This window comes from Rhinopithecus bieti, unplaced genomic scaffold, assembly GCF_001698545.2.
Source record: "Rhinopithecus bieti isolate Rb0 unplaced genomic scaffold, ASM169854v2 scaffold_2205, whole genome shotgun sequence".
Classification (NCBI taxonomy): domain Eukaryota; kingdom Metazoa; phylum Chordata; class Mammalia; order Primates; family Cercopithecidae; genus Rhinopithecus; species Rhinopithecus bieti.
The window spans coordinates 999,682-1,027,414 of record NW_016803673.1 but is presented as its reverse complement, the minus strand read 5'-3'; the positions used below and the strand labels follow the sequence as shown (position 1 = coordinate 1,027,414).

Genomic DNA, 27,733 nt, shown 5'->3' with positions numbered 1-27,733 from the left:
TGGAGGGGAGTGGGTGCCCTGGGGGCATGTGGGCCCTGGAGGGGAGTGGGTGCCCTGTGGCATGCGGGCCCTGGAGGGGAGTGGGTGCCCCATGGGCATGGGAGTCCTGGAGGAGAGGGGGTACTCTGCGGGCCTTAGAGGGGAGGGGGTGCCCCACGGACATGTGGGCCCTGGAGGAGAGAGGGTACCCCATGTACATGCAGGCCCTCGAGGGGAGGGGGTGCCAGGCTCCTAGAAGAGGGAGCCCTTTGAAGGCAAGCTCACCACAGGGCACACTGTCAGACACCAAGGGGAGGAGCACCTGGGAGCTTGGAGTTACAGGAGGACACAGAGCCCCAAAAGCTAGACCAGGTAGTTTGTGCTTGCAAAGGGCCATAGGGAGCCACTGTGGGCTCTAGAGTGAGCAGGTAAGTGGAGCGATCAGCTGGTACTTTACAAAGTCACGTCCACGCAGTTTGAGAGCCTTTGAAACAGACTGTTTTCTTGCTTCACCTCAGGGATCTCCAGGGGAGAGAGGTCCAGCCGGAGCCGCTGGGCCCATTGGAATTCCAGGGAGACCTGGGCCCCAGGGACCCCCAGGGCCAGCAGGAGAGAAAGGGGCTCCTGTAAGTACTGCCTTGGATTGGGGGAGCCCTTCCCTCAGAGGTGCTGGGATCATTCCGTGTCCAGCCTTGTCCCTCCTCCTGTGATGACCCCAGGGGTGTTTCCTTGGGATTGGGGATGGGGTGGGGTCTGTGGCCCTCTAGGACAGAGGGAGTGTCCCACGGTGACCTGGTGACCTGCCCGAGGAGCACAGGAGGAGCCCCGGCGCCAACCACATTCTTCCTGCCATTAGCTGAGCCAGAGGGGCCCTGCGAGGATGATGCCGGGCAGGGCTCAGCCTGTCCACGCCTGCACGCTGGTGTTCCCCACCTGTGTGGACAGAGGAAGGGGCCAAACACAGTCAGTGTCCTGTGGACTTGGTCTCCATCCAGCCTCAGTGCCACCTGTGTGGTCGGACCACAGCTGCCCACTGTGTGAACTGCTCCCCGCTACTGGCCTAGACCTATGGCTGGGCTCTTCATGGGAAAGCTTATTTGGAACTGGGGAGTCCCGTTTCTTGGTTGGGGGGCAGGTGTACAGACCAGATGTCCAGCAAAGAAGGGGCAGGGGATGGGTGGATCACGGGAAGACGAGTCACCTTCCTCTGTGTCCAGGAAAGCCCACCTGCTGGTGAGCCCCAAATTTTGCAGGCTTTGTGGAGCCTCAGGAGTGGAGAGGAGCATGTCTTGAGGCCGCCCAGATCTTGGTCCCCATGAAGGAGATGAGTGAGCGCCCTTGCCTAGATGCTTCCTGCCAACCTGCTTTTGTGAATAACCCACAAAATACCACTTACCGTCCAGAAGTGGTCCACCCTGACCCGTGTTTGACTTCTGCCACACAATTTTGCGATGTCCCCTACCCCTGCATTCAATCAGCTATGGAGACCAATTTAATCTCAGCTTTTCCTTCCCAGTACAGACGGTCGGAGTGAGCTTGAGTTCACCGGGGCAATCAGCAGATATCAGTGCAGACCATCTCAAATTGAGTCAGGTCTGAGTGCTGATTGTTAGAAAGCTGTTTTCTTTCTCTTTTTTTTTTGAGATGGAGTCTCGCTCTGTTGCCCAGGCTGGAGTGCAGTGGCACGATCTCGGCTCACTGCAACCTCCGCCTCCTGGGTTCAAGCGATTCTCCTGCTTCTCAGCCTTTCCAGTAGCTGGGATTACAGATGTGCGCTACCACACCCGGCTAATTTTTGTATTTTTAGTAGAGACAGGGTACCGCCATCTTGGCCAGGCTGGTCTCGAACTCCTGACCTCAGGTGATCTACCCACCTCAGCCTCCCAAGGTGCTGGGATTACAGGCGTGAGCCACTGCGCCCAGCCAGAAAGCTGTGATTTTCTTGTACATTTCACTCTCAGTGGCTCGTGAGTGGCAGGAACAGCCTACGTTCCCTGGGCAGGAACTTCCCTGGAAACCACATTGGAAACATCTGGGCCATTGAGAATCTGTTTAATATGTTATTGGCAATTTTGGTGATTTCTAATCATTTCCAGTGAGGCACCCAGGACATGGATCCAGCTGGATTCTGTGCCAGAACACTGAAGCCAACTGGGCAGTCAGTGCGTAGAGTGCGCACAAAGTCAGTTGGAAATGGCTCGGTTCACGGTTTCAAGAGAGTAAATATTTAAGCAGAAACCTTGCAAGAGTTGCTCTATCCAGGGAGAAGCTCGTTATCCTCCCAGAATAGCTCCAGAGGGAAGGGAAGGCCAAGCAAAGGTCGGACATCTCCGAGAACTCCCGACCTGACTGGGAATGTAGGACGGGAAACTTCCACAAAAACCCCACACGTGGTCTTTGCATTCTCTGGCTTAAGTAGGGTAGAAATTTCTATGAATAGGAGCTAAGTTTGAGGAGCAGGATGTGCATTGTGGAGGGAGGAAATGGTAAGACGAAATAGTGATGGATGACTAAATCCCAGCTACATTTAGACCAGAACATTGCATGTACATTCCCTCTTCCATGTTTCCCTTCCCGATGTGCACACTCTCCTCCTGTGTATCTGTCGGAAGACAGGGATTCCTGTCTGGAGTGAGAAAATATAGGCTGCTCACCGAGTGATGTGATGGCTGGTAAAACCGAGCAAAGCAAGAACTTAAGAAGGATCATTTGAGATTACCAAGCAGGCAGTTAGGAGGAAAATGAAGTTACAGGGACAGGAAAAATAGGGTGTGCGTATGCATGCAAGCATGTCCTGTGTGTGTACGTGTGCGTGCATACTCATATATGCATGCCCATAGCTGTTGGTGTGCTTGTTTGTGTGTATGTCCTTGTGTGTGCATGCATGTCCTTGTGTGTACATGTCGGTGCATATTCGTGTGTGTGCACGTGCATGCTGATATGCTTGTTTTGTGCACATGTTTGTGTGTGCATACATATCATATTGTCCGCCTACACAGGCATCATTTGCTGTGTGGCATATATGTACATGTTGGTGTATGCTTGTATGTCTTCATGTGTGTGCATGCACATCCTTTTGCGTGTGTGCAGGGAGAGTGCAGAGAGTATAAAGAATCAGAAAGTTGGTGAAGGCTGGAGCTCAGGCTATCCCGGTCACTGGGCTTGGCTCCCAGTCACTAGCTTAGACGATTCACATACAGGCTCATTTTGTTTGAGCCTGAATTCTGGCTGGCTGGGTTTGGATCCTGTCTCTACTGCTCACTAACTGGGCCTCAGTTTCCCCATCTGTGAAAGAGCAGCCTTTCATGGGATGAGTGTGGATTAATTGAAGCGATGCACCAGAAGTTCACGGTCCGGGGGCGGGCTCAGAGTCGGCCCTCAGTGGCCCTGGCTGAAATCCATTAGGACTGTGGGGACAGTCAACCCTCACCAACTCCCACTCCCTGCCAACGGGTCCCTCTCTTGGGTAATGAGCTGGTGGGGGGATGTTCCCAGGTTGGAACCACATTTGACCTGAGATTTCTGTATTCTCTAGGGTGAGAAAGGCCCCCAAGGCCCAGCTGGCCGAGACGGTCTCCAGGGTCCTGTGGGGCTCCCGGGTCCAGCTGGCCCTGTGGGTCCCCCTGGAGAAGACGGAGATAAGGTAAGGCGAATCCAGAGTGACCCATGGCTGGGCCTGGCTGGGCAGGCGGGTGCGAGGGAGGGTGGCGAATTTAAAGGATAGGATGCCAGTGGGCAGAGCGGCTCAGCTGGTGGAGTGATACTGCACCCACCCCGCAGCCCTGGCGTTAGGGGATAATGTCCCAGCAGCCCACAGATAAATGGTAATACCCGCAGTCCCCGGCATGCTTGAGGGACTTAGAAACCACCTCCTCCTGTGTCATTTTGAGGTTGCCCACGACATTTGCTGTGAGTAGCCAGAGCAGAGAAAAATCTTCCCGGTCCCCCCCGAATCATTTCCAATTCTGAAGCTGCAGAGCCCGGTTTAATGAGGTTTTGCTCAATATCTATTTTTAAATGTCTCCACTTGAATTATCCAGGCTCCCGTTCATTAAGAATGTGCTTTATAATTCTCAAATGATGACTGCAGGAGCTTGTATTTTATCCTTCATTTAATGCAGACAGTGAAATTTTGCTCTGCTGTAACTTTCTATTTATGACCCCTCTCTGGGAACATTTCCGACTTGGTCACCTCTGCATGGATGATGCCTTAGGTCTCTGGGCAGGAGACAGCCTTGCACCAACAGGAACAACAGAGAGGATTTTAATAACTTCTTTGGCAACACAGTAATTGAGTTGTCTGTTATTATGTTGTCATGGCAGCGGCCCAATTTGAAAAACAGAGTAAATATTTTCAGTATGACTTTTCCCACATTTTCAGGTCTACTCAAAGCCCGTCTAGCATCAGATCAAGACCTCATCCCTTTTAGCCCGTGTATTAAAAAGGAAATCAAGCTAATATATGGAAACATTTATGCGTAGGAAAATTACAGGGCCACCTGGAAAGGACACTGTTCTTAATCTCCAAGAAAAATTCATTATGGGGAACAGAAAAGGTCCAAACGGTTGTCAAACTGTCTAACAGAATCCCACACACCTTCTTCCCCTAGGGAGAGATCGGGGAGCCAGGGCAGAAAGGAAGCAAAGGGGACAAAGGAGAGCAGGTAAGAGTTGGCGCGGGGGGCGCGGCGGCCCCCCAGGTCCCCAGGGGCCTCGTCACAGGCTGTAGGCCATGTGCCATGCACGTTCTCTTCCAGCATTGCTGATGACTGGCAGGACATGCTGTGAAAACCTCCCATGCATGTGTGTTCCAACACCATCTGTGTGTGCACACGCATGCATATCTGGGAGTGAGTTTCTCTGTGCTAGAATGAACAGGATGCATCCTCCGGTTTTGTGAAATTAAACACATCAAGCGTTTCTGTCCTTGAGGGTTTGGGTTCTGCAGACACACGCATTGCCCTCTGAGGTGAGGGAACCAGACTGCTGCGGCACAGGCAGCACCATTGACCAAATGCCTGTTCATTTTTCCCGTTTTTGTTTCTTCATCTGTTCAGAAATCCTAGTGTGTTCTTGCAAAAGCCCCATCACTCTGCTACCAGCTCCCACCCGATGGGTGAAATGTCTCCTTCTCTCCTGTACAGCCAGGCCTTTCCCCCAGTCTGCTGATTCCTAGTCAAGCAGGATCCGTGCTCCTGGGAGGCCTGCCGCAGGGGCTGTGTCCTTCCAGCCGTGGGTTGGGCTACCGGGGCCAAGGGCACTGTGCCCTCCTTGCTTGCCTCCTTCCTGTGGTCCCATGCTGGAGGTCTCTTGAGGATGGCACAGCAGGGGACATGGTGCTGGGACCCTCACTGTTGAAGGGGGCCTCACGTGCCCGTGTTGTGGGTGCATGGTGGGAGCTGAGATGATGCATGGTGCTCTCGAGAGACGTTGGGGGCAGCTCTTTGCCATCCAGAAATGGGCTCGGGGTGGAACCAAGATCCTCATCTACCTCCCAGAGGCTGCGGCAGGCTTGCACCATGGTGCAAGGAACAACGCAGGTGGAGACCAAACTGATGATGTTGGATGCATCAGTCCCCGGGCTCAGGATGTGGTCCACCCCTCCCTCAGCCTTATCCACAATCCAGGAAGCCACCCATGTCTCTGTCTTATTCCCCACAGGGTCCTCCCGGGCCTACAGGTCCTCAAGGCCCCATCGGACAGCCGGGTCCCTCTGTAAGTATCCACGGTCAATGGCCTTTGGAAAGCCCCGTGCCCCCTGGAGCTGCTGGGGTGCCAGCATCCTCACCTGTGGCTGGTTATTCCCCTGCAGGGAGCTGACGGCGAGCCAGGGCCTCGGGGCCAGCAGGGCCTTTTTGGGCAGAAAGGTGATGAAGGTCCCAGAGGTTTCCCTGGACCCCCCGGGCCAGTGGGGCTGCAGGTAACTGCGGGGTTCTCACCACGCCGGTCTCCACGTCTGACGTCCCCTGTGTCTTCCCTGTGCTCTCCCCTCTTGTCTTTTTAAGAATGGAAAAGTAAGGCCAGGCTGCAGGGGGCCTCCCGGGCCTCCTCATTCCAATCGGAAGCGTTGTAGCTTCCCAGAACTCCAGGCCTGCCTGCATTTACCGCTCTTCAACAGTCTCATTTATGTCTGTGCTCACTGTGGAAACTGACGATTCGTAAGAAACACAGCAAGAGTGACTTCTCAATGCACCCCCTAGAGATGACAGCGATAACCATTTGGGCACGTTTCATTGCCATGCCTTTTAAATGTGTGTATTCTCATACACAGAGGCACATATGTAATCGTATTTGGTCTCTGAAAAATGAATCATGTCATAAGTCAGAGAGAAAGTTTGTACCCAGCTTTCCCCATTTCCCATCCTCTATTCCCATGTTATTTTATGAGTGTGTTGAACGTCATTACCCATGACTTTCTATTTATTTGGAAAACATGATTTTTAGTCACTGCACAGTAAGTCAGCATCTGGCGGTGACATAATTTACCCAGGCGTCCCCTGCTGCTGGCTCCTTAGGCTTTATTGTTTTATGGGATCCTGCCACAATCACCTTTGTCGTAAATCTTTGCAATCTCCTCTCCTTGTTTCCTCGGGCTGATTCTGAGACTGGGAACCCCAGGACGTCCTCATGGGTAGCCATGCACAGAGAAGCACCTTCCCGGGACTTCGGATGCTCAGTGGTGCTGTGTGGGTGGAGGTCATGAAAGTCGTGTGTGTGTCTGACATACACGTGACAGAACAGTGCTTAACTGGGAAGTTTCCTGTTCTCAGGGTTTGCCAGGACCTCCGGGTGAGAAGGGTGAGACAGGAGACGTGGGCCAGATGGTAAGTGTGCCTGAGACTCCAACGCCTTGCCGTACTGGCGGCTCAGTTTTGGGGAAACATTTGCGTTTCCTCTGGGCTCAGTGGTCTCTCCCCTCTCCTAGGGCCCCCCAGGTCCCCCTGGCCCCCGAGGACCCTCTGGAGCTCCAGGTGCTGATGGCCCACAAGGTCCCCCAGGTGGAATAGGAAACCCTGGTGCAGTGGGAGAGAAGGTGAGGCTTGTGCCTGCTCTGGTGGCAGATTTGTGGTTGTTTGAGGTGTGTATGTGTGTGTGTATGTGTACATGCGTGCTTGTGGGGGTACATGCGTGTGTGTGTACCTCTCTGTGTGTACACAGAGATGAGATGTACTTATCTCTATGGGCATGGCTGGGTTATTCCTATGAAAGGCATTTTGAAATGTAGGCAAATACTTGTGAAATGGAACTGGGAACTCTGACTGTCCATTCGTGACAGCCTTTTGCAGAATTTCCAGACAACGCCCCACCAGCAAAGCCCCTGCCTCCTTCTCCAAGGCTCAGCTCTGGTGGAGACAATCTGTTCCTTAAAGAACTGGTGTTTCTAAGCTTGCAGTTTCCATTTCAGCCGAATTATTTTCTCAAATGGGTCCTCTCCATTTGATCTGATTGGTTTTGGAACACAGACTCCATGAGCATGATGGACCCGTGTGTGTGTGCATGCCTATGTGTGTGAGTTCATGTGTGCACACAGGTGCGTGTGTGTGCCTGCATGCTGGGTAGGACGGCGCTGAGCTGTGACTCCACATCCTTGTTCCTGCATTTGCCCGACTGCAAAAGCACCTCTCCCAGTTCCCCCTGGACAAGAGGGAAGACACAGTGTGCATCCATGTACTCGAGCCTCCTGTGCACGGTTTCCAGAGCTTGCTTTCTGACATCAGTCAGGCCATTAAATTGGAAGACGCCTTCCACCACTGCTCATTTTTTATGATACAGAAATTAAAGAGAAATATGCCCTGCTGAGACCACAGGGTGATGGTGTGTGGCTTCTGTGCAGAGAGGTGGTGTTTGCCTTGGTGTCTCTGCCGTAGGGCACGTGTTTCTGTTCACCTGCTGCTACTGTGGGTGCCCCCTTCCCTGCGCCCCTGTGGTCTGTGTCCCTGAGGACTGCGTGCCTGTCCTCCTGCCTCAGCCCTGGCCATCCCCCACCTGGAGTGCCGTCCTAGCCACTTACCAGCTTCTCATAGTTGCCCTCCACAACCCTTGGAGCAGTGCTCCGGGAAAGCCTTCACAGCCAGTGTGCTTGCAACCTGGACACTCTGCCCTGTATCCATCATGTGTCTGCCATATTCCTCATGCACCTCCAATTCCGGAAGTGTCTGGGGATAGCAGCCACTGCCCCAGGAACTGCTGGGTCCTGGGTGCCCAGGGGCAGGCAGGCAGCAGGCAGGATTTGGCAAATGCTTGAAACCATAGCACTCACCGCTGCCGTAACCACATGCACTATCTCCCTAGGGCGAGCCCGGCGAAGCAGGCGAGCCTGGCCTTCCAGGAGAAGGCGGCCCCCCGGTAAGTGAGCGGGCACTGCAGGAGGGGTGGGATACGACCGAGCAGATGTGTGGATGGGGTGCTGGGTTGGAGGCTCTGGCTCTGCCTTAGCTCTTCCATCTGTGAAATGGGAGTTGTAACCCCTCCATTGTTTCATGGAATTACCGTGAACAAGGTATAGGATGTGGGAGTGAGTGTGTGCACGCAGACTTAGCAATAACTACCTGTGTCCAGTCACCTGCAGGGACTCTGTCCTCTGTAGTGTTTGCTCCTGGCCCCTTTGTGGGCTCCCATAAGTGTGAGGGTGTCTGTTGTCACCTCGTTCCCCCGGACCATGAGGGCCAGACTAGGAATATCCAGGCCTTCTCAGGCCAGATGAGTGTTCACTGTGAAGCCAGCCCAAAGGTGGCTTTCAGGCCCAGGACCAGCTGGGTGGACTCAGGTCTCCTGGTTCTAGCTGCTCCCTTCCCATGAGATCCATGGAGTCTGTGGACACGGCTTGTGGTCTTCACTGACTGACGTCTGGTCCAGGAGTCGGTCCCTCCCACCTAGAGCTGAATCTCAGCCTTTGAGGGCTCCCAGAAAGTGAAGGCTCTTCACTCAGGCCCCCCTCAGGGTGCACACAGGAGCTGACTCTGCCCAGGGCTGGGGGAGCAACCTGGCAGCCGGCCCCCTGCAGGGCTCAGCAGATACTTGGAAAGGCTGGTCTGAATGGGGTGAGAACCGGGGAGACCCACCGTAAACCGGCACCTGCCCTGCTCTGGGCGGCGAGGTGGTTGGCTCTGAGAACTTGACCCTGGTGTCTCTCCTCCAGGGACCCAAAGGAGAAAGGGGAGAGAAGGGCGAGTCGGGCCCTTCGGGTGCTGCTGGACCCCCTGGACCCAAAGGCCCTCCCGGAGACGATGGTCCCAAAGGCAGCCCTGTGAGTATGCCGGTCACGCCTCAGGGACCCTGCAGTAGGAGTGGGGCTCTGCACTGGGATCCTTCTGGCTCATTGGCTGTGCACTCTGCTCCGAGAGCAGCTTCAAGACCATTCCATGTCTCGGCTAATTTTTCTAGACACTAGAGGTTTTCATACCAGCTACTGAACCAAAATAGCAGAGATGAGACAGAGGGTGTGGACTGGAGGAGGAAGCCCTGAGTGGTTCTTCTCTATGGGCCAGACAGCCAGCTGAGATGTACGAGTGACAGCTGGGCTTTGGGAAGATGCCCCTGCCCTTGGCCGGCCCTGATTTTGCATCAGAGGGGCTTTGGAGAGGCCCATCCGGAAGTCTGAAGGTCCAGGTTCTACTTCCAGCCTGGAGCTCCCAGGAATGGACCTATGAGTGGAACGCCTGCCCCTTGCTTGGCTCTGGAAAGCAAGAGACAGCTGACCTGTGCCATGCCCCCTGGCCGGGCTTGCTGGCTCCGGGACATGCTGCACATGGGAGGGTTTCTGTGTCATAAAGTGCGCTGGGGTGTTGGAATTGCTGGAATGTCCTAGGAGCTGGACGGTGGCAGGTGGCTGTCTTGAGGCAGCAACATGATTGGCCACATGTGGTCTCAGTCAGGTTGCTGATGGCCTTGGCTGCCTCTTTCTTCTTTTCAGGGCCCAGTGGGTTTTCCTGGAGATCCCGGTCCCCCTGGAGAGCCTGGCCCCGCGGTAGGTGCACAAGAGGGCAAAGCCACTAGATCCCCACAACGCTGGCCTGCCTCTGCCAGCCCCATGTCCCCTCTTTCTGGTTGTTCTTTGTGATGAACTCTCACTGGGGCAGGCAGTGTCCCAAAATGCACTCATGTTCTGGTGATCAGAGCAAGAAGACGCCTTTGACCCCACTGAGCATGCTCTGTGCTGCACCAGGATGGATTTGGGTTTTGGGAAGGGACTGGAGATGCACTGGGAGCTGGTGCATGAACTCAGGGTGCCATCTGGGGGTCAGCAAGGAGCTCGCGTTTGTTCCCACAGGGTCAAGATGGTCCCCCCGGTGACAAAGGAGACGATGGTGAACCCGGGCAGACGGTGAGTCCACAGTCTGGGCTGGCCTCCTGGTGGAGGTGTCAGTGTATTCTTGGGACTTTGCAACTTGCTTGGCTCATGTCTGGGAAAAACTCCAACCTAGTTAATATTGACTCCCTTACAATATTGCTTCCCTTATGATATGGATTCCCTTACGGTATTGATTCTGGACAGTGACAGGGCTCATGAACTCCCTCTGAGATGTATGTGCCATCTCAGCAGCAGGTTTGCAGGCAGCCCCAGGGCTTCCACAACCCGCCACGGGCTTGCACAGGAATGTCAGATCTTACCCACAGCTCTGCCTAGCAGGGCCGGTGCCTCTCCTCACCGGGCCCTTCCTGCCTTACTTTGACCAAGATCACACTGGACATTGCATCTGACGCTTGGCGTTGAGTGTTTTAAACATTGCTTCAAGCCCGGATGGTCTCTCTGGGATGGATCGACCCCCATGGGCCCTGGGCAGGACTGGGCCTGGAGGTGGCCCCTGAGGCTTTGCAGGTGCCCTTGCTCCACGTTGCACCCAGCCTGGCCAAGCGCAGGGGACTGCGGACCTGAGGGCAAAGACCATGTCACCGAGTTGAGAGAAGTGTCCACTCAGAGAAGGCGTTAGGGATCAAGCCCCGGGCTGGATTTCCCCAACTGATGGCCTCATTCCACCACTTCCCGGCCTGTGTCCTGGGACGATTCTTGTCCCCGCTTCCATGAAAGGGGATGCCAGTGCCTCGTCCCTGCCCGGGTTGTGGCGAGGACTGAACCAGTCATTGTGTATCAAGAGTCAGTACTGTGGGTGGGAAAGTTCTCTTCCAAAATGCAGAAAATCCGTGGGATGGGAGTCAGGGTTCCTTATGCTGTCACAGCCCGGTGCCACGCTCTCCTAACAGCCTCTGTGGTAGCCCCAAAAGAAGAGAGAGGCAGCTGCAGGATGGCTGAGGAGAGAGTAGACTGAAATCTCCGTGTGTTTTGCCTTAACTGAATCTAACAGACCCCAGTTCCTGACACTGTTCTTTCTCCCAATACCAGGGATCCCCCGGCCCTACTGGTGAACCAGGTCCATCTGGGCCTCCAGGAAAAAGGGTAAATAATTCTGCAAGCACATCCTCGCCGTCAGCTCCCTGCCTGAAGCACCCTCACCCCTTCCCGTCACCTTTTGCTTGGGCCCTGGGTGCTCCGAGCCACACTGATGTGGAAGGGCTTGGGTATGGCGTGTTCTCTACTTAGCCTCCACCGTATCACAAAATCACAGGCCTGCCCGGCGGACGCAGCTGCTCCTTTTAGGACAGGCCGGCTGCCGACACCGTCAGTGGTATTCATTGTGGGAGAAAGACTCCCGCAAAGCTGCGAAAGTCCTTTTCCCCTAGCTCAGGTTTTACTAAAAAGCCAAAGCAAATGAGAAGGCATCCTTTGCGGATTGAATAGCCCAGCCACTTGCTGGTGGTGTAGTAAACAGCTGCCTGGTGCACCCAGGACGGAGGCCACACGGAACTCGAGGCGTGCACCGCGCCTCCCCATGTGGCCTGAGAGGCCTTTACCTGGGACTGGAGTCCGTAGGACTCATGCTGAGGACCCGTGTTCCTGTGGGTGGCCCGGAAGCAGCCTCCATGACCCTGCACCCCTGCCCTGCAGCCTGGCACACGCTGAGCGCCTGCACCCGAGCTCGTCCCCCCGCCACTGCAGGACACACTCACCACCTGTTGTTCTCTTACTTGTTTCAGGGTCCCCCGGGCCCTGCAGGCCCCGAAGGCAGACAGGGAGAGAAAGGGGCCAAGGTAACGTGTTTTGGGGCCAGGCCATGACTGCATGGACCTCCCCTAAGGGAGCCCAGTGGGCGGGGAGTGAATAAGCGTGTGGGCAGAGAAGGCCACGGAGGCCAAGAGTGGCTGCCCCAGAGGCACCTGGCTCATGGCCTACCTGGGGAGGAGACCTGGTTCTCTCTCAAGGAGGCAGCCAAGTGCTGGCCACAAGACTGGGGCCATCTGTCCTGCCCGCCTGAGGGAGGAGGCGGGTGGTGGGTATGGGATTCAGGGAGCCCAGTGCTGAGTAGTTCTGTCCCCGGGAGCCCTGTGACCTCATGCTTGCTCTTTGAGCCAGCCACACCTCAGCTGCTTACCTCTAAAGTGGACCGTGTCCGATGGTGACCGTGTCTGCTTCGGGGCCGGTGGAGAAGATGGGACGCCATCACCCATGCAGTTGGGTTGGGACCTGGCCTGGAGCACACAGGAGGTTGTTCTGTTGGCAAGGTGTTGGGGGCCTGGCCTGGCGCTGTCTGCCTCCCTCCTGGAGGCGCCTGTTGTTAAGTGAGACGGGAGGTTTTGCGGTTCCATCCCTGCTCAGACAATGGTGCTGTGACCCCCGGGCTGTGGTCGGCACTGTCTGCGGAGACTGGGGATCCCTGCTGGCCGGGGAAATGTTGGGATGGAGACTTGGCCAGGGCAGCTTCCACAGAGAATGTGGAAAACTAGGGCAACCCTGGATATGGGGTCACCTGGGGCTCTCCCAGAGGTGCCCAGGGTTTCCAAGCAGTGGTCCTGGGCCAGGGTGCCTGGAGCCTCAAGTTCCAGACCTCATTCTACCCTCCGCCACCCTGCAGGGAGAAGCCGGCTTGGAAGGCCCTCCTGGGAAGACTGGCCCCATCGGCCCCCAGGGGGCCCCTGGGAAGCCCGGACCCGATGGCCTTCGCGGAATCCCTGGCCCTGTGGTGAGTAGGCTGTGAGGGGTGGAGGGGTTGCCAGGTGGAGGGACGGGCGACCCAGCAATTCATGCGGAGTGTCTCTGTGTTTCAGGGTGAACAAGGTCTCCCAGGATCCCCAGGCCCGGATGGTCCCCCCGGCCCCATGGTGAGTGACGTTCCCCGTGGTGAGGGTAGGGGGTGTGGTGAGTTTGCCGCCCGAAACCCCTGGGATGAGGACTCTGATCCCTCTGCCTCCTCCCACAGGGTCCCCCAGGACTTCCCGGCCTCAAAGGAGATTCTGGTCCCAAAGGCGAAAAGGTAAGAGGAACCTCCCTGCCCAGGCAGTTGTGACTCGGGACCTTTAAATTTGTAACCCTGGGTCTCAAACTCAACAAGCTCTTGCTCCGTCACCCAAATCTGTCAAGCACCTGCTGCAAGCTGGTGGTGGGGACCCTGAGAGGTGACAAAACAAAGGAAAATAGACACGCTGTGTTTGAGGCTTGGCCCCTGCCTTTGAGGGGTCCTGAGCAGTTCGGGAGATCCCAGAGGCCCCTGCGGTATTGATGGAAAACCTTCCGGCGAAGCACAGAGGCCCCGGCTGATGGATGTGCAGGATCACAGGTTGCTGCTCTCCCTGGGCTGGGCAGCCTCAGATCCTTCCCGCAGGAGGTGTGGGGACATTTCTGCAGTGGGAGCAAAGCCCTTTTATTTTTCCTAACTGCTGGGAGTTGTTTTCCACTTGCACTGACTTATTTACAAACATAAAAGGTACTCAGGAGTGAGATGGTTGTATATGAAGCAGAAGGCAATAGGGCCTTCTCATTTCCACTCTGACATCCACCGCCACCGCCCCCAGCCCCAAGGCAGATGAGAGCTGGGGCTTCCTTGCGGGGCTTGCCACGGGTTCCTAGAAGACAAACGTAGACAGCGAATGTCATGGATTCTTCTTTTTTAAAAAACAACCCACGATTGTAATATCTGTAATACTCTGCATCTTTCTTTCCGTGTCAGTCGACAAACTTTGTTTTAGTTCCGTATAGGAGCAGGCGTTTGGATTTGCCTTAAGGAAATTGACGAGTGTATACGAAGAGAAAGACAGAGATAAACATTCCTGCTCAGTAAAACCCCTTTATCACTTTGGTCTGTCTCTGTGTCTGTGGCTCCCTGTCTGTTTTTAGACATGACTGTGGCCAGCGAAGGGCTGCCTTGGACCTGCCATTTCATCACCTGGCCTCTCTGTTGAGCTTGTTCCCTTTCCAGGGGAGGCTGACCATGACGTAAAGATTCCTGTGCCATGGCTGTGCTGCATGCTTCCTGGCCCACCGTGGCCGAGCATGAGGCGTGGCTCCCTCAAATGCCCCTTCCCGTCTTCATTTTCCCACAGGGTCATCCAGGCCTGATCGGGCTCATCGGTCCTCCGGGTGAACAGGGTGAGAAGGGTGACCGCGGTCTCCCCGGCCCCCAGGGCTCCTCCGGTCCTAAGGGAGAACAGGTGCGTGAGATGGCACTTCTTGCATGTGGGCTGTCGAGAAGCATTTTAGATCCCTGGGGCAGGCACCCAGGGGACCCGAGGCCCATCAGAACCTGGAAGGACGTCCACATGTCAGTTGAGTCCGGTCATCCTGCTTGGCAGATGGGAACATTGAGGAGCTGGGCTCGCCCAGGTGCACAGGGAGCTGGGCAGAGCCATCTCCCGGTCCCATGCCCTGACTGGCAGGCAGGACTTCCTCCTCATGACCATGGTGGCCCCCAGAGCTGGAGGGACTGGGAAGTCAGGTCATTTTGCCTGGTTCCCAGCCCTGTGGAAGAGCCTGTCACCCACCACTTGCCCAGGAGGTCACTGGTGACAACCCGCCATGTTTGCCGGTGCTGCGGGCAGAGTGGCTGTTCTGGCTCCTGCTTCCACCCTGCCCCAGCCGCCCCAAACTTCCCTGGAAGCCACTGTAGCTCATTGGAGTTTGCAGCCTCTGCAAACCATAGCCGAGGAAACCCCATGCAGGGAGCTTCACTCTGTCCTACACTCTGAGCGACTTGGAAATGGCCTGGGGAGGGTGACGTGTGCCATGGAGGCAGGAGAGAGGATGAGGTGACCTGTGGTGTCTCTGTCCTTCCCCCATGAGGGCCACGGGTCCTTATTCCCATGTGGGAATCTATCTATCCCGAACAAGGTGTGACGGACACACACACGCACAGTATGCTGTGCCCGCCCGCGCCCATGCCTCATAGGATGCCGGGGACAGGGCAGGAGCAGGCAGAGCCCCTGCAGGCTGGGAGTAAGGTGGCATCCTTACCACAGGCTCCAGGAAGGTTGCAGGACATTGCCGAAGGGTGGAGCTCATTGCAAACCCTACATCGCTGGCCACTGTCCTCCATGCCATTGACCGTTTTCATCAGCCGGTGTCCCCAGGTCACAGCAGGGTCCTCAGAGGAATGCCGCCCAGGATGTGGTGGCGCAGTGACCATGAAGATTACAGAGGCATCCAGGGTCCCCACGGCCAACAGGAAAACACCCCTGTGTCCACCTTGTTTGCTCCCCTGCCCTCACCCCGAACTGTGGTCTTGGTGGCATTGCTGATGAAGGTGTCGGGTTAGTGTGCAGGCTTGGCGAGTTGTGGGGTTCTTACAATGAGCCACAGCCCAAGTTCCTGCAGGGATAAGGTGAAGGGAGGGAAGCACTCCTTCCCCAGTGAAATATGGCCATCAGCCCTCCGCTACCCTTGCCTCCAGCTTCCGCCCAGAGAGAGCTCTGAGTGGAATCCGGGGCTGTGCGGGGAGGGGCTGCAGTGGCTCCAGCTGCTCAGGTATCTGTGGCAAAGCTAGCCGAAGTTCTTCTGTGCCAGCAGCTCAGCCCCCGAGGGAGCCAGTGGGGAGAAGAGGTCTGAGCAGAGGTTCCGTGCTCCAAGGATGCAGAAGGCACATTTACAGGCTGGACAGGACAGTCAGCATGGATGGGACTCCCTGCCCAACCCCTCTGGGCTTAGTTCTAGTGGGGAGACCAACACCATGAGCAGGAAACAGCAAGAGGGGCCCAAGCCGGGACTGCGATGTCAGGGCAATGGTTTCTGTATTTCCGATTGAACGTGAAAAGAGGTGCTCAGCCCGAAGTCCTCAGTGGCCTGGGGGATGAGAGAGAGTTCCTGGCAGCCCAGCCAGGGGAGCAGTGCCAAGGGCTGGCAGCCTTAGGGTGGATGCTCAGGTCAATGGCTCCCCCGACATGCACAGCCTGGGATCGGAAAGCAGCCACAGGAGGGTGCTGAGGGGCCGAAGGGGCACCGTGGGGAAGGGACAGGGGGAGCCGAGGGGTGTGGCTGGGTGGCATGGTCGCAGCTCCGTGGCTCCACCTTGTCTGAAGGTGATAACCTGCATTTTCTGCTCCTTTTCAGGGTATCACTGGTCCTTCTGGCCCGATTGGGCCTCCTGGGCCCCCTGGTCTGCCGGTGTGTATCTGGGAGGGGTGTGGTCCTTCCTGGGAGGGCAGGGAGGGTGGGGGTAAGGCTTGGGGCCTCAGTATGGGGCTGGAGAATTGTGGAAAAGTCACACGAGAAACTAGAATTGGGGTCTCCAGGGTAGCTTTGCCCATTCACTCAACATTGGGGTCCCAGGAGACAGAAGAAAGGAGGTGGCGTTGCCTGGCGCTGGCTTCGGGTGGGGAAGACAGGGACGGGAAACGGTGGCCATTTCAGGGAACAAGGACACTGGTCTGTAGGCATCTGGCAGAAGCCCGGCCAGCCTGGCCCAGACAAGAGGAGTTAGCTCCCCTCCTCTGGCACTGCCTCCTGGGTCTCACATTGCTGGGAGACCCCGCATCCCCAGGACATCCCCACAGCTGCTGGGTCGCAGGTGCACACGGTCCCCGGGGCCCCTGCTGCGCTGAGGGCTGGCCCCTGCTGTGTGCTCTCAGAGAGGGCTGGGGGGTGCATTTCATCAGCCCCTTCTGAGCCAGGACACGCTCTTTTCCGCTGCCCCTCCCCTGGCTATCTGAGCTGTGTTTTCCTAGCCAGGGTGGGTGGTAGGCCAGCTGGGGGCAGGTAGGACCACCCTGTGTCTCCACGAGGGGTGAGCACCAGCCAGGCCCTGACCCTCCTCCCACTGTCGCCAGGCAAATACAGGCGTAGACTCCTGAGGGGGATGCGGGAGGGAGAGGGGCGAGGGGCGAGACCAGGCTGGGCAGGACATGGAGCACGGTGGGGCTGGAGCTGAGACCCGGCTTGCTGACGCTCTGCCGTCGTCTCTCTGCAGGGTCCACCTGGTCCAAAAGGTGCTAAGGGCTCCTCGGTAAGTGACACGCTGCCCCAGCCAGGCCACATGCCTGGAAGGTAGGGGAGGGCGGCGGGTCCCCTAGCACAGGAACAAACCACCCACACATCCATCCTAGCTCAGGCTCTGCGGCTCACAATCCTCCCATCTTTCTGAACTGACCCCAGCACGGCAGACTGAGGCATGTGAGCTGCTCACGCCCTGCCCTAGGAAGGGCTCCATCCCGCTCTGTCCTCATCTCAGGGATCCAGGAGGGTATGGGGGTCTCTGCCATTCTCTTCTCTCCTGTGGCTGTGAGGGCCACCTCCCCCACCCAGGTCTCCAGGGACCGTTCTAGAGCTGAAGGTGGATTCAAAGTCCCCTCATGCCTCTGTGACCAAGGGTTGACTCTTCTTTCTTCTCAGGGTCCGACTGGCCCGAAGGGTGAGGCAGGCCACCCAGGACCCCCAGGCCCCCCGGTAAGTAGCCCTTGAAGCCCAGGAAGCGGGGTGGGGTCTCTGGCTGGTTCTGAGGGAATCGAGAAAGCAACTGTGTGTGTGACTGCCCCCCGAGACTCATGAAGCCCGTGTGGTATGTCCGGGCCTTGTCCCTGGCGCACAGCAGGGGGAACGAGCCCCACAGGTCTGTCCACAGGAAGCTTACAGGCCAAATGGCCCTGGGAAGAACAGCTGGTCAGGAGAGAGAGGACACATGTGTGTGTGTGCTGTGTGTATGCATACATGTGAGTTCATGGTGTGTAAATGTGTGAACATGTATATGCGTGTATGTGACTGTATGGGCACGTGTGTGTGCATGTCTGTATGTGTACATGCATCCTGTATATGTGCCTGCATGTGTAATGTGTGTGTACATGGTCTGTATGTGCATGTGTGTACATGATGTGTGTATGGGCGTGCATGCATATATGTGTGGGACACGTATGTGTGTGCATGTGTGCTTGTGTATTTATGTGTGTGTCTATGTGTAGTGCATGTGCATGTATATATGTGTAGTGTGTGTATATTGTGTATGTGCCTGCAATGGCTGTGGTATGTGGTGCATGTTGTGTGCATATGTATACGTGTGCATGCATGTCCTGGGATATATGTGCGTGTGTGTGTGTGTTTATAATGTGTGTGATGCATACATGTGTGTTGGGATGGGGAGCACTAGACTCGGTGGTATGTGTGTGTGTGCGTGTGGTGTGTGTTTATAGTGTGTGTGTATGCCATACGTGTGTGTTTGGATGGGGAAGCACTAGACTCGTGTATGTGTGTGTGTGGCGTGTGTTGTGTGTTTATAGTGTGTGTGTATGCATACATGTGTGTTGGGATGGGGAGCACTAGACTCGTGTATGTGTGTGTGTGCGTGTGTGTGTTTATAGTGTGTGTGTGTGCATACGTGTGTGTTGGGATGGGGGAACACTAGACTCGTGTATGTGTGTATGTGTGTGTGCGTGTGTGTGTTTATAATGTGTGTGTGCATGCGTACATGTGTGTTGGGATGGGGGAGCACTAGACGAGGCCCTAGAGGTGCAAGGTGAAGCCAGTTGGAACCAGGGCATGGCGAGAGCACTATCGAACACCCCCCTTTGGTTGTGTAGTCTCTCAACTCCCATCATCATCTTAGCTGGGGCTTCCTGGAAGTGAATGGCTCCTTGCATCGGGAGGCATGCATGTGGCCCCACTGTGTTCAGCCCCAGCTAGGGCTGCAGAGGCGAGAGCGGGGAGACCTGGCCCCTTTCCTCAAGGCTTGGGCTTTCGTGTGGCTGAGGGCAGGATGGTAGATGCAAGCCCAAGGCTGCAAACTGTTAAGTTTCAGCTCTAGAGAGAAAAGGAAGAGGAGCTAGGGATGTGGCTTAGAGAAGTGCTCCATGCTGGCAAGCACCTGGCAGTGGAGATGGGTGTGGAATGTTCCAGAAACCAGAGGAAAGGAAGAAAACAGTTCTAAGGTGGACAGATGTCCATGTAGCCCAGGTTGCCAGGCCCCAGGGAATCCTTGCAGATGTGGCCCCAGCTGTCCCTGCTCTGCTCGTATCCTGGGACCCATCCACTGCTCAGTCACCCACCACTGCTCCTGTTCTGTCCCCCAGGGCCCCCCAGGAGAGGTCATCCAGCCCCTGCCAATCCAGGCATCCAGGACGCGGCGGAACATCGACGCCAGCCAGCTGCTGGACGACGGGAATGGCGAGAACTACGTGGACTACGCGGACGGCATGGAAGAGATCTTTGGCTCTCTCAACTCCCTGAAGCTGGAGATCGAGCAGATGAAGCGGCCCCTGGGCACGCCGCAGAACCCCGCCCGCACCTGCAAGGACCTGCAGCTCTGCCACCCCGACTTCCCAGATGGTGAGGGCCCAGTGGGGGCAGGGCTGGCCCCCCAAAGTGGGCATGGACCTGCAGGACACACAGAGTGTGTCAAGGACAGCTCAGCCAGGCACAGCGGAAGGGACAGGATGGGCAGCCGCAGCCTCCCCATCTGTAGGGCAGGGGTGCGCGAGAGCCTCCCCTCTTGAACTTTATGGAGGCATCTCAGGGTGAGGCTGGGTGCAGAGGCCAAGACTTTGAGGTCTGACCCTCCAGGTTCTCATCTGGTCTTAGCCCTTTTCTGGCGGGGTGACCTGCTTGAACCTCGTGTTCCTGACCTGTCAAATGGGAATCAAAACATCTCCCAGGAAGGGGTCAGTGCATGAGGCAGTGGATGAGAGGCTGGCACAGTGCCGGCGGAAGTAAGGGCCAGTGTTAGGACGGGCATCAGATGGCACACTCGGGCAGACGGCCTTCAAATCCGCGATACCGTAAAACACATCCTCCTTCTCACTGTCATTGCATCAGGCACCAACTGAAGGATCAAATAACATTAGCTTGTCTTCCCCCTGGGAAGTTCAGATGTTCCCCTACAAGATTCAAGGGATGTTCATAGTTCCAGTAGACTGTGATCCTACATGCATGAGTTTCCAGAGTTCCTTCCAGAACCCTCTCTGCATTTCTGTCTGCCCAGAGAGTGGGCCGGACCCCAACCCTCCCGGCCACCAGAACACGTACCCAGCTGCTTGATGCCCCAGCTGTGTTCTTGGCAAATGAGTTTCTCCCCATCTCTTTATGGGCCCAGCAGGAAAAGCAAAATGCAATAAAGTAAACCCCAGAAAGGCCCGTGCTGGCGGCCTTCCTGGGGCATGCATTTTAACTGCTGGACTGAAATGTCCTCGCGGCTTCCGGAACCATCCAGGGAGCAATCCTCCTGAATCTGCCTGCCTCCCTCCCCGTCTCTGAAATCCAGGTGAATACTGGGTCGATCCTAACCAAGGATGCTCCAGAGATTCCTTCAAGGTTTACTGCAACTTCACAGCCGGGGGGTCGACATGCGTCTTCCCTGACAAGAAGTCCGAAGGGGTGAGTAGCTGCATCCCTCGATGGCCCCAGGGGGGCAGTCGTCGCAGACAGGGCCATGCTGAGGGCTTCAAGCATTTCTTGTCTATGCAGCTTCAAGACTGAAAGCCAGAAATGAATCAGTTTCGTAAGTGAAACTGTTCTTCCAAAAGTAGACCTTAAATTGTTTTAAGAAATTTTTTAGCAATACAATAGGTTTGTGCAGCTTGGGGTCAGGAAAGGCTGGAGGGCTTTCCACCTGCCATCCTGCCGTCCCAGGGCTGGGACTTCACTCACCGGTTGATAAAAGCTTTTCTCCAGTGACTCCGTGGTCCCACTGACCTGAGACCCCCATTAAAACCCTTTAAAGGAATTGGGAGCAGGTATAATAACATGAGCCCGAGACATGTTCCAGAAGCTGCCCTTTGCCTCAATTCTTATTCTCCAGCTTGTTTCTGTGGGTTGGCCCCAGTCCCTCCTGAGTGCTTTGTTTTGAAGTCTGTTTAGTCAAGAATTTGGGGTGGGGAGCTAGGCTCTGCTGAGATTTTGTGGCATGTCGGAGGCCTCAGCTCTGTAGCAGGAGTTTGTGTGCCTGTGGATGAGTGTGTGGATGGTATGTGGGTGCATGTAGATGGTGTGTGGGTGTGTGTGGTTTGTGGGTGCCTGTGGAGGAATGTGGGTGCCTGTGGATGGGTGTGTGGATGGTGTGTGTGTGAGTGTAGATGCTGTGTGGTGGGGAGTATTGTAGATCGTGTGTAGGTGAGTGTGGTTTGTGGGTGCATGTGGATGGGTATGTGAATGCTGTGTGTGTGTGGAGATGCTGTGTGGATGGTTTTGTAGTTGGGATGTGTGTGTGTGTGGTCTGCGGGTGCGTGTGGATGGGTGTGTGGATAGAATGTGGGTGCATGTAGATAGGTGTGTGGATGGTGTGTGTGTGTGTAGCTGGGGCATGTGTGTGGATGGTCTGTAGGTGTGTGTGTGGATGGCATGTGGTTACATGTAGATGATATGTTGGTGCGTGTGGATGGTGTGTGTCCACGTGTGGGTGTGAGTGTGCTTTGTGGGTATGCGTGGACAAGCATGTGGATGGTACATGGGTGTGTGAATGGGTGTGGATGGCATGTGAGCGCATGTAAATGTGTGTGTGTATGGTTTGTGGGTACATGTGTATTAGCATGTGGATGCTGTATGTGAGTTTGTGGATGGTATGTGGGTGTATGTCTGGGTGAGTGGATGGCATGTGGGTGCATATAGATGGTGTTTGGGTATATGTGGATGATGTGCGGGTACGTGTAGATGGTGTGTGTGTGGATGGCATGTGGATGGTGTGTGGGTGCGTGTGGCTGGTGTGTGGCTGGTGTGGGTGTGTGGATGGTGTGTGGGGGTGTGTGGATGGTGTTTGGGTGTGTATGGATTGTGGGTGTGTCTGGTGTGTGGATGTGTGGCTGGTGTGTGGGTGCGTGTGGATGCTGTGTGGGTGTCTGGTGTATGGGTGTGTGTATGGTGTGTGGATGTGTGGGGGGTGTGTGGGTGGTGTATGAGTGTGTGTAGGTGGTGGGTGCATGTGGCTGGTGTGTGGGTGTGTGGATGGTGTGGGGATGTGTGTGGTGGTGGGTGGGGGGCTGGTATGTGGGTGTGTGTGGGTGGTGGGTGGGTGTCTCTGGTATGTGTATGGTGTGTGTGGGTGGTGTGTGTGGGTGTGTGGGGGTGTGTGTGGGTGGTGGGTGGGTGGCTGGTATATGGGTGTGTGTGGGTGTCTGGTGTGTGTGTATGGTGTGTGTGTGTGGGTGGTGGGTGCATGTGGCTGGTATGTGGGTGTATGGTGTGTGTGTATGGTGTGTGGGTGCGTGGGTGGTGTGTGGGTGTGTGGGTGTGGTGTACGGGTATGTACATGGTGTTCAGGTGCATGAGGCTGGTGTGTGGGTGTGTAGATGGTGTTTGGGTGCGTGTGGCTGATGTGGGTGTGTATATGGTGCGTGGGTGTGTGTGGCTGGCGTGTGCATGTGTGTGGATGGTGTGTGGGTGTGTAGGTGGTGTTTGGGTGCGTGTGGCTGATGTGGGTGTGTATATGGTGCGTGGGTGTGTGTGGCTGGTGTGTGCATGCATGTGGATGGTGTGTGGGTGCATGTGGCTGGCATGTGCATGCGTGTGGACGGGCGTGTGTTGCTATCCCTCAAGCATGCACCTGAAGCAGGTCCGGTGTTGGTCCAGGCCAGGCGAGGACTGGGTCTCCCTGCTGCTCCTGGAAGGTGACCAAGCCTGCAGCTCTCGTGCCCCTGCATCAGCTTGAACGGCGACTCCTCCATGAGCTCGCGGTTGTTGCGTGGCCCCAGGAAAAGGCCGCCTGTTTCTGGGGCCACAACGGTTTGCTGTGCAGGTCCAGACCTGTGCGCCCCTGCAGCCTCCGCTTCCTAACACCCTCAGCGCCCCAGAAGCAGTTTCCTGTCAGGAGAAGAGCAGCTACATTCTCCCCAGGGACTGCCATCCCCTTACCCCTCAGTCACTCCCTGACTGTGCTGAACTCAGCACCCGCTTTGGGTCAGGAGCCCACTGGCTGCAGTGGAGGCTGCACATGGCTGGAGATCTGTGGGGCTCCGAGTGTAGGGGTCCCCTCCCCCACCTGGAGTTTTAACTCCTTGAGAACCTGCCTTCCTAGTGACAAACCTGTTCAGAGAGAACCCAAACACGGGAGCCTTCCATCTCAGCTCTCCTTTCCCTCAGTCCAGCCAGAGGCCCTGCATGGAATTCCCTTAGAAAAGAGGTTTCTCGGCCCTCCCTCACGGCCTGCCTCTGCAAACGGGTGGCCGCTCCGCTGTGGAAATGACGGGACAGAGTCCTCCAGATTCAGAGGTTTCCTGGGGAGCTGTGGCAGGTGTTCACGGCACAGCTGTGTGGGGCCGCTGAGTGACCCCAAGCTCTCCCAGTGTTGACCAGCCAGGCGTCCACGGGCTGCAGCCTCGGGCTTGGGCTACAGCTGCTTGGCCAAGGGCAAGTAGAGACGCTCTCCTAGGTGGCCCCCTTGGACCCAGAGGAGGCTCACAGCAGAGGCTGGGGGAGCCCGCACTTGCCCACATCCTGGGGCTCTTCCAGGAAGAAGCTGCCTTCACACCGCCCGGGCTTGGCATCGACAGTGGCAGATTTGGAAACAAGAGAGGGTGGGAGAGCTCTGAGTGGGGTGAGAGGCAGGTGGGACACCCGTTTCCTCCAGGGGATCCCCTTTCTGGCCGTGTTGGCACGAGGCCAGCTCAAGAAGAAGGCGGGGGGGATCAGCCCAGAATCAGTCTTCTGTGTCCTCATGGCACATGACGTGGGCCCCTGTCAGTCCAGGCTGGGGACAGGCCGGCCCTGGGGGCACTTCCACCGCCTGCAGCAAGTGGACCCTCGGGCAGCCGGGGCTCCCCTTGTCCTGTTGCTGGGACCCAGCGTGCAGGTCTCCTCTCAGAGGAATGGCCGCTCACCCACCCATCCATCCGTGCCTTCTGTAGCGTCACTGAGGCCTGCCCTGCTGGGCCCAGCCTGTGTGTCTACAGCCTCGGCTTCTGAGGAAAGCAGGCCCTAAGCGGGCGCCCTCCCAGGAAGCGGGCACAAGTGGTGCCTCATGGTAGTGAGCTGGCTGCATATGATCCAGGCAGGCAGCCGAGGAGCAGCCCCCACCTGCACACGTGTCAGTCTCCAAGAAGCCTCTGCCACACACACACGCGGATGCACACCACACACAATACACACCACACATACCACACGCCCCACACACAGATACACGATACCACACACCATACACACCACACATACCACACACAATACACACCACACATACCACACACAGAGATACACACCACACACGACACATACCACACACCACACAGATACACACCACACATCACACACATACCACACACACAGATACATGCCACACACAATACACACCACACATACCACACACCACACACAGATATACGATACCACACATACCACACACCATACACACCACACATACCACACACAATACACACCACACATACCACATACCACACACACAGATACACACCACACATACCACATACCACACGCCACACAGATACACACCACACATCAAACACACAGATACATACCACACACACAGATACTTGCCACACACAATACACACCACACATACCACACACCACACACCGAGAGACACACCACACATGACACATATCACACACCACACAGATACACACCACACATCAAACACACAGATACATACCACACACATGATACACACCACGTATACCACACCACTCACACACCCCACACATACCACACCACACACACCCCACACACATATCATACACCACACACCACACAGATACACATGACACATCAAACACATAGATACATACCACACACATGATACACACCACATATACCACACCACTCACACACCCCACACATACCACACCACACACACCCCACACACATATACACCACACACCACACAGATACACATGACACATCAAACACACAGATACATACCACACACACGATACATACCACACATACCACACCACACCCACACCCACACACATGCCATACACTACACATCACACATACACACCACACATGAAACACACAGATACACACCACACACACAATACACACCACACATACCACATATCACACACACCACACACACACCACACATACCACACACAGATACACACCATACATCACACACCACACACGACACACATCACATATACAACACAGATACACACCACATACATATATGATCAACACCACATATACCACACAGATATGTACCATACACACATGACATACACCACACATACCACGCAGATACACACCACACACGCAGATACCACACACCACGCACACAATACACACCACATACCACACCACACCACACACCACACATCACACAGATACCACACACAGACATTACACACAAATACACACCACACATACTACACTCCACACACAGATACACACATCATATAGATAGACACATAACACACTACATACACCACACATACCACACACCACACACACAGATACCCACCACACATCACATACACAGAGACCACACATTACACCACACACACACCACATACACAGGTACACATCACACACACACATATACATACCACACACAATCACACATCACATGCCACACACAGATACCACACACTCAGATACATACCACTCTACCCTACATACACCATACACACAAACACACACCACACATCACACACACAGATGCATACCACACACCACACCCTCCGCACAGACACACCCCACATACCCACATGGCACACACCATGCACACACACACCACACGCACACAGTCTGGTGCCGCAGCAGCCAGGCAAGGCTGTGAGGATGGGATGAGGATGTCCCCACCCCTCGCCTGCAGTAAATGCTGGCTTTTATTACCATTCTCTTGGTCCATCATTCATTCATTCCCTCCCTCAGTGAGCATTGTCATCAGTGATTGAGCACCAGACACTGGCCTGGGGACTAACATGCAAAACAGGACAGGCAGAGCGCACCCTTCCTGGGCAGCAGCAGGGGCCAGAGGGCCTGGGCCAGCTCCTCACGCAGCCTCCAGTCTCCCTGAGGGCCCCAGCCAGGCTCCTCACGCGGCCTCCAGTCTCCCTGAGGGCCCTGGCCAGGCTCCTCACACGGCCTCCCTGAGGGCCAAGGCCAGGCTCCTTACATGGCCTCCTGTCTCCCTGAGGGCCCCGGCCAGGCTCATCCTCACACGGCCTTCAGTCTCCCCAAGGGCGGGGACCAGGCTCCTCACACAGCCTCCAGTCTCCCTAAGGGCCGGGGCTGGGCTCCTCACGCGGCCTCCTATCCCCCAGGCCAGGCTCATCCCCCCGAGGGCCTGGGCCAGCCTCATTCTCACGTGACCTTCAGTCTCCCCAAGGGCCGGGGCCCTCAGGCTGCATTGGAGGTGCTCGGTGGGGCCTCCCTGCAGCCCCTCGCCTGAGGACGCAGGTGCCAGGGGCCGGGAGAGCGTGGGGCATTGCTCTGGAGGCCAGAGAAGTAACCCTCTTGTTCTGTTTCTCTCCCTCCCCACCTCCCCGCTGCACATTTAGGCCAGAATCACTTCTTGGCCCAAAGAAAACCCGGGCTCCTGGTTCAGTGAATTCAAGCGTGGGAAACTGGTAAGGTGGCCTCTGGCGTCTTTGCGGTTGTCACTTTAAACCCGCCCATCTCATATCTTACAGAGTAAAATGGCCCGCTGGCCCAAAGAGCAGCCTTCCACCTGGTATAGTCAGTACAAGCGGGGGTCCCTGGTAAGTGGCCACCTCGGCCCGGCCACCTCGGCACTGCCTGCTTGCAGCACGGCTGGCTCGCGGCTCTGCATGGCACCCATCGCTGCCATGTGTGCCACACCACTCTTGCCAAACTGCTCCACATCACGTGACAGCAAGACTCAGCTAGGTGTGGAGTCCTCTCCCCGGCCCCCGCCACCCCAACAAGAGTGTGTTTCAGCCTGTAGTAGGCGGACGGTTTTCCATTTCTGTGTAGGGCGCCCAGAGCCGGGTGTGGGCCCCAGCCTGAGCTACACCTCTGCCCACGGACGGTGCAGCCCCAGGCACCTGGGCACTGAGGTCAGACGCTCCAGAAGCTGCTTTCATTGTGTCTGATGGCAGGGCAGAGGATACGGATCCCAGACCACTTAAGCCATTCAGAACTCCTTTCTAGGACCTGCACCACGGATCCCCTCTCCCCAGCTGCTCAGGGCTGAGGGGCTGTCTCTCTGCCTGCTGGGCTGCAGATTCCCAGTTATGCTGCACACCACTGTACGAATCTTGCTTTTGCTTTTGGGGATAGAGTCTTATGGAATCCATCCCTGAAAGCAAAAGACATTGTCCTCCCAGGAAGGAACACATAGGTGGTTCTTCTGGCCGGTGTAGTGCCCAAGAGCCAGTTTGGGCACATTGATGTGAGGACAGCGGCTGCTTCTGCCACGTGGAGTGTCCCCCTAGGAGCCCCGCAGGAGCTGGATCTGGGCCCTTTCCTGGAATGCAGGGCAGAGTTCCGTCTCTTCTCCCAGCAAGTTAAAGGACCAGGGTTCCAGAACACTGATGGGTTCTGGGTGCCATTTATGGCCCAGATTCTCCTTCTTTCCTTCCCTTCTTGGGATCTGGT

The 27,733-nt window shown here is 56.1% G+C and overlaps 1 protein-coding gene across 4 annotated transcripts in view; it reads left to right on the top strand.

The window, feature by feature from the left end:
• The window catches only part of COL5A1 (collagen type V alpha 1 chain), a 162,424-nt gene that overhangs the window by 121,019 nt on the left and 13,672 nt on the right, over positions 1–27,733 (top strand). For 3 of the 4 annotated variants that reach the window (XM_017848837.1, XM_017848819.1, XM_017848848.1), the window contains 23 exons: positions 498–605; positions 3,515–3,622; positions 4,590–4,643; positions 5,641–5,694; positions 5,792–5,899; positions 6,750–6,803; positions 6,905–7,012; positions 8,272–8,325; positions 9,119–9,226; positions 9,893–9,946; positions 10,250–10,303; positions 11,321–11,374; positions 12,013–12,066; positions 12,888–12,995; positions 13,081–13,134; positions 13,233–13,286; positions 14,353–14,460; positions 16,352–16,405; positions 17,208–17,243; positions 17,630–17,683; positions 19,297–19,552; positions 20,484–20,596; positions 26,674–26,742. In XM_017848837.1, coding sequence (XP_017704326.1) covers positions 498–605; positions 3,515–3,622; positions 4,590–4,643; positions 5,641–5,694; positions 5,792–5,899; positions 6,750–6,803; positions 6,905–7,012; positions 8,272–8,325; positions 9,119–9,226; positions 9,893–9,946; positions 10,250–10,303; positions 11,321–11,374; positions 12,013–12,066; positions 12,888–12,995; positions 13,081–13,134; positions 13,233–13,286; positions 14,353–14,460; positions 16,352–16,405; positions 17,208–17,243; positions 17,630–17,683; positions 19,297–19,552; positions 20,484–20,596; positions 26,674–26,742 — 1,878 coding nt within the window. Of the gene's footprint in view, positions 1–497; positions 606–3,514; positions 3,623–4,589; positions 4,644–5,640; positions 5,695–5,791; positions 5,900–6,749; positions 6,804–6,904; positions 7,013–8,271; positions 8,326–9,118; positions 9,227–9,892; positions 9,947–10,249; positions 10,304–11,320; positions 11,375–12,012; positions 12,067–12,887; positions 12,996–13,080; positions 13,135–13,232; positions 13,287–14,352; positions 14,461–16,351; positions 16,406–17,207; positions 17,244–17,629; positions 17,684–19,296; positions 19,553–20,483; positions 20,597–26,673; positions 26,743–26,805; positions 26,875–27,733 lie in introns of all 4 variants that reach the window. The other variant, XM_017848826.1, reaches the window with a different exon arrangement.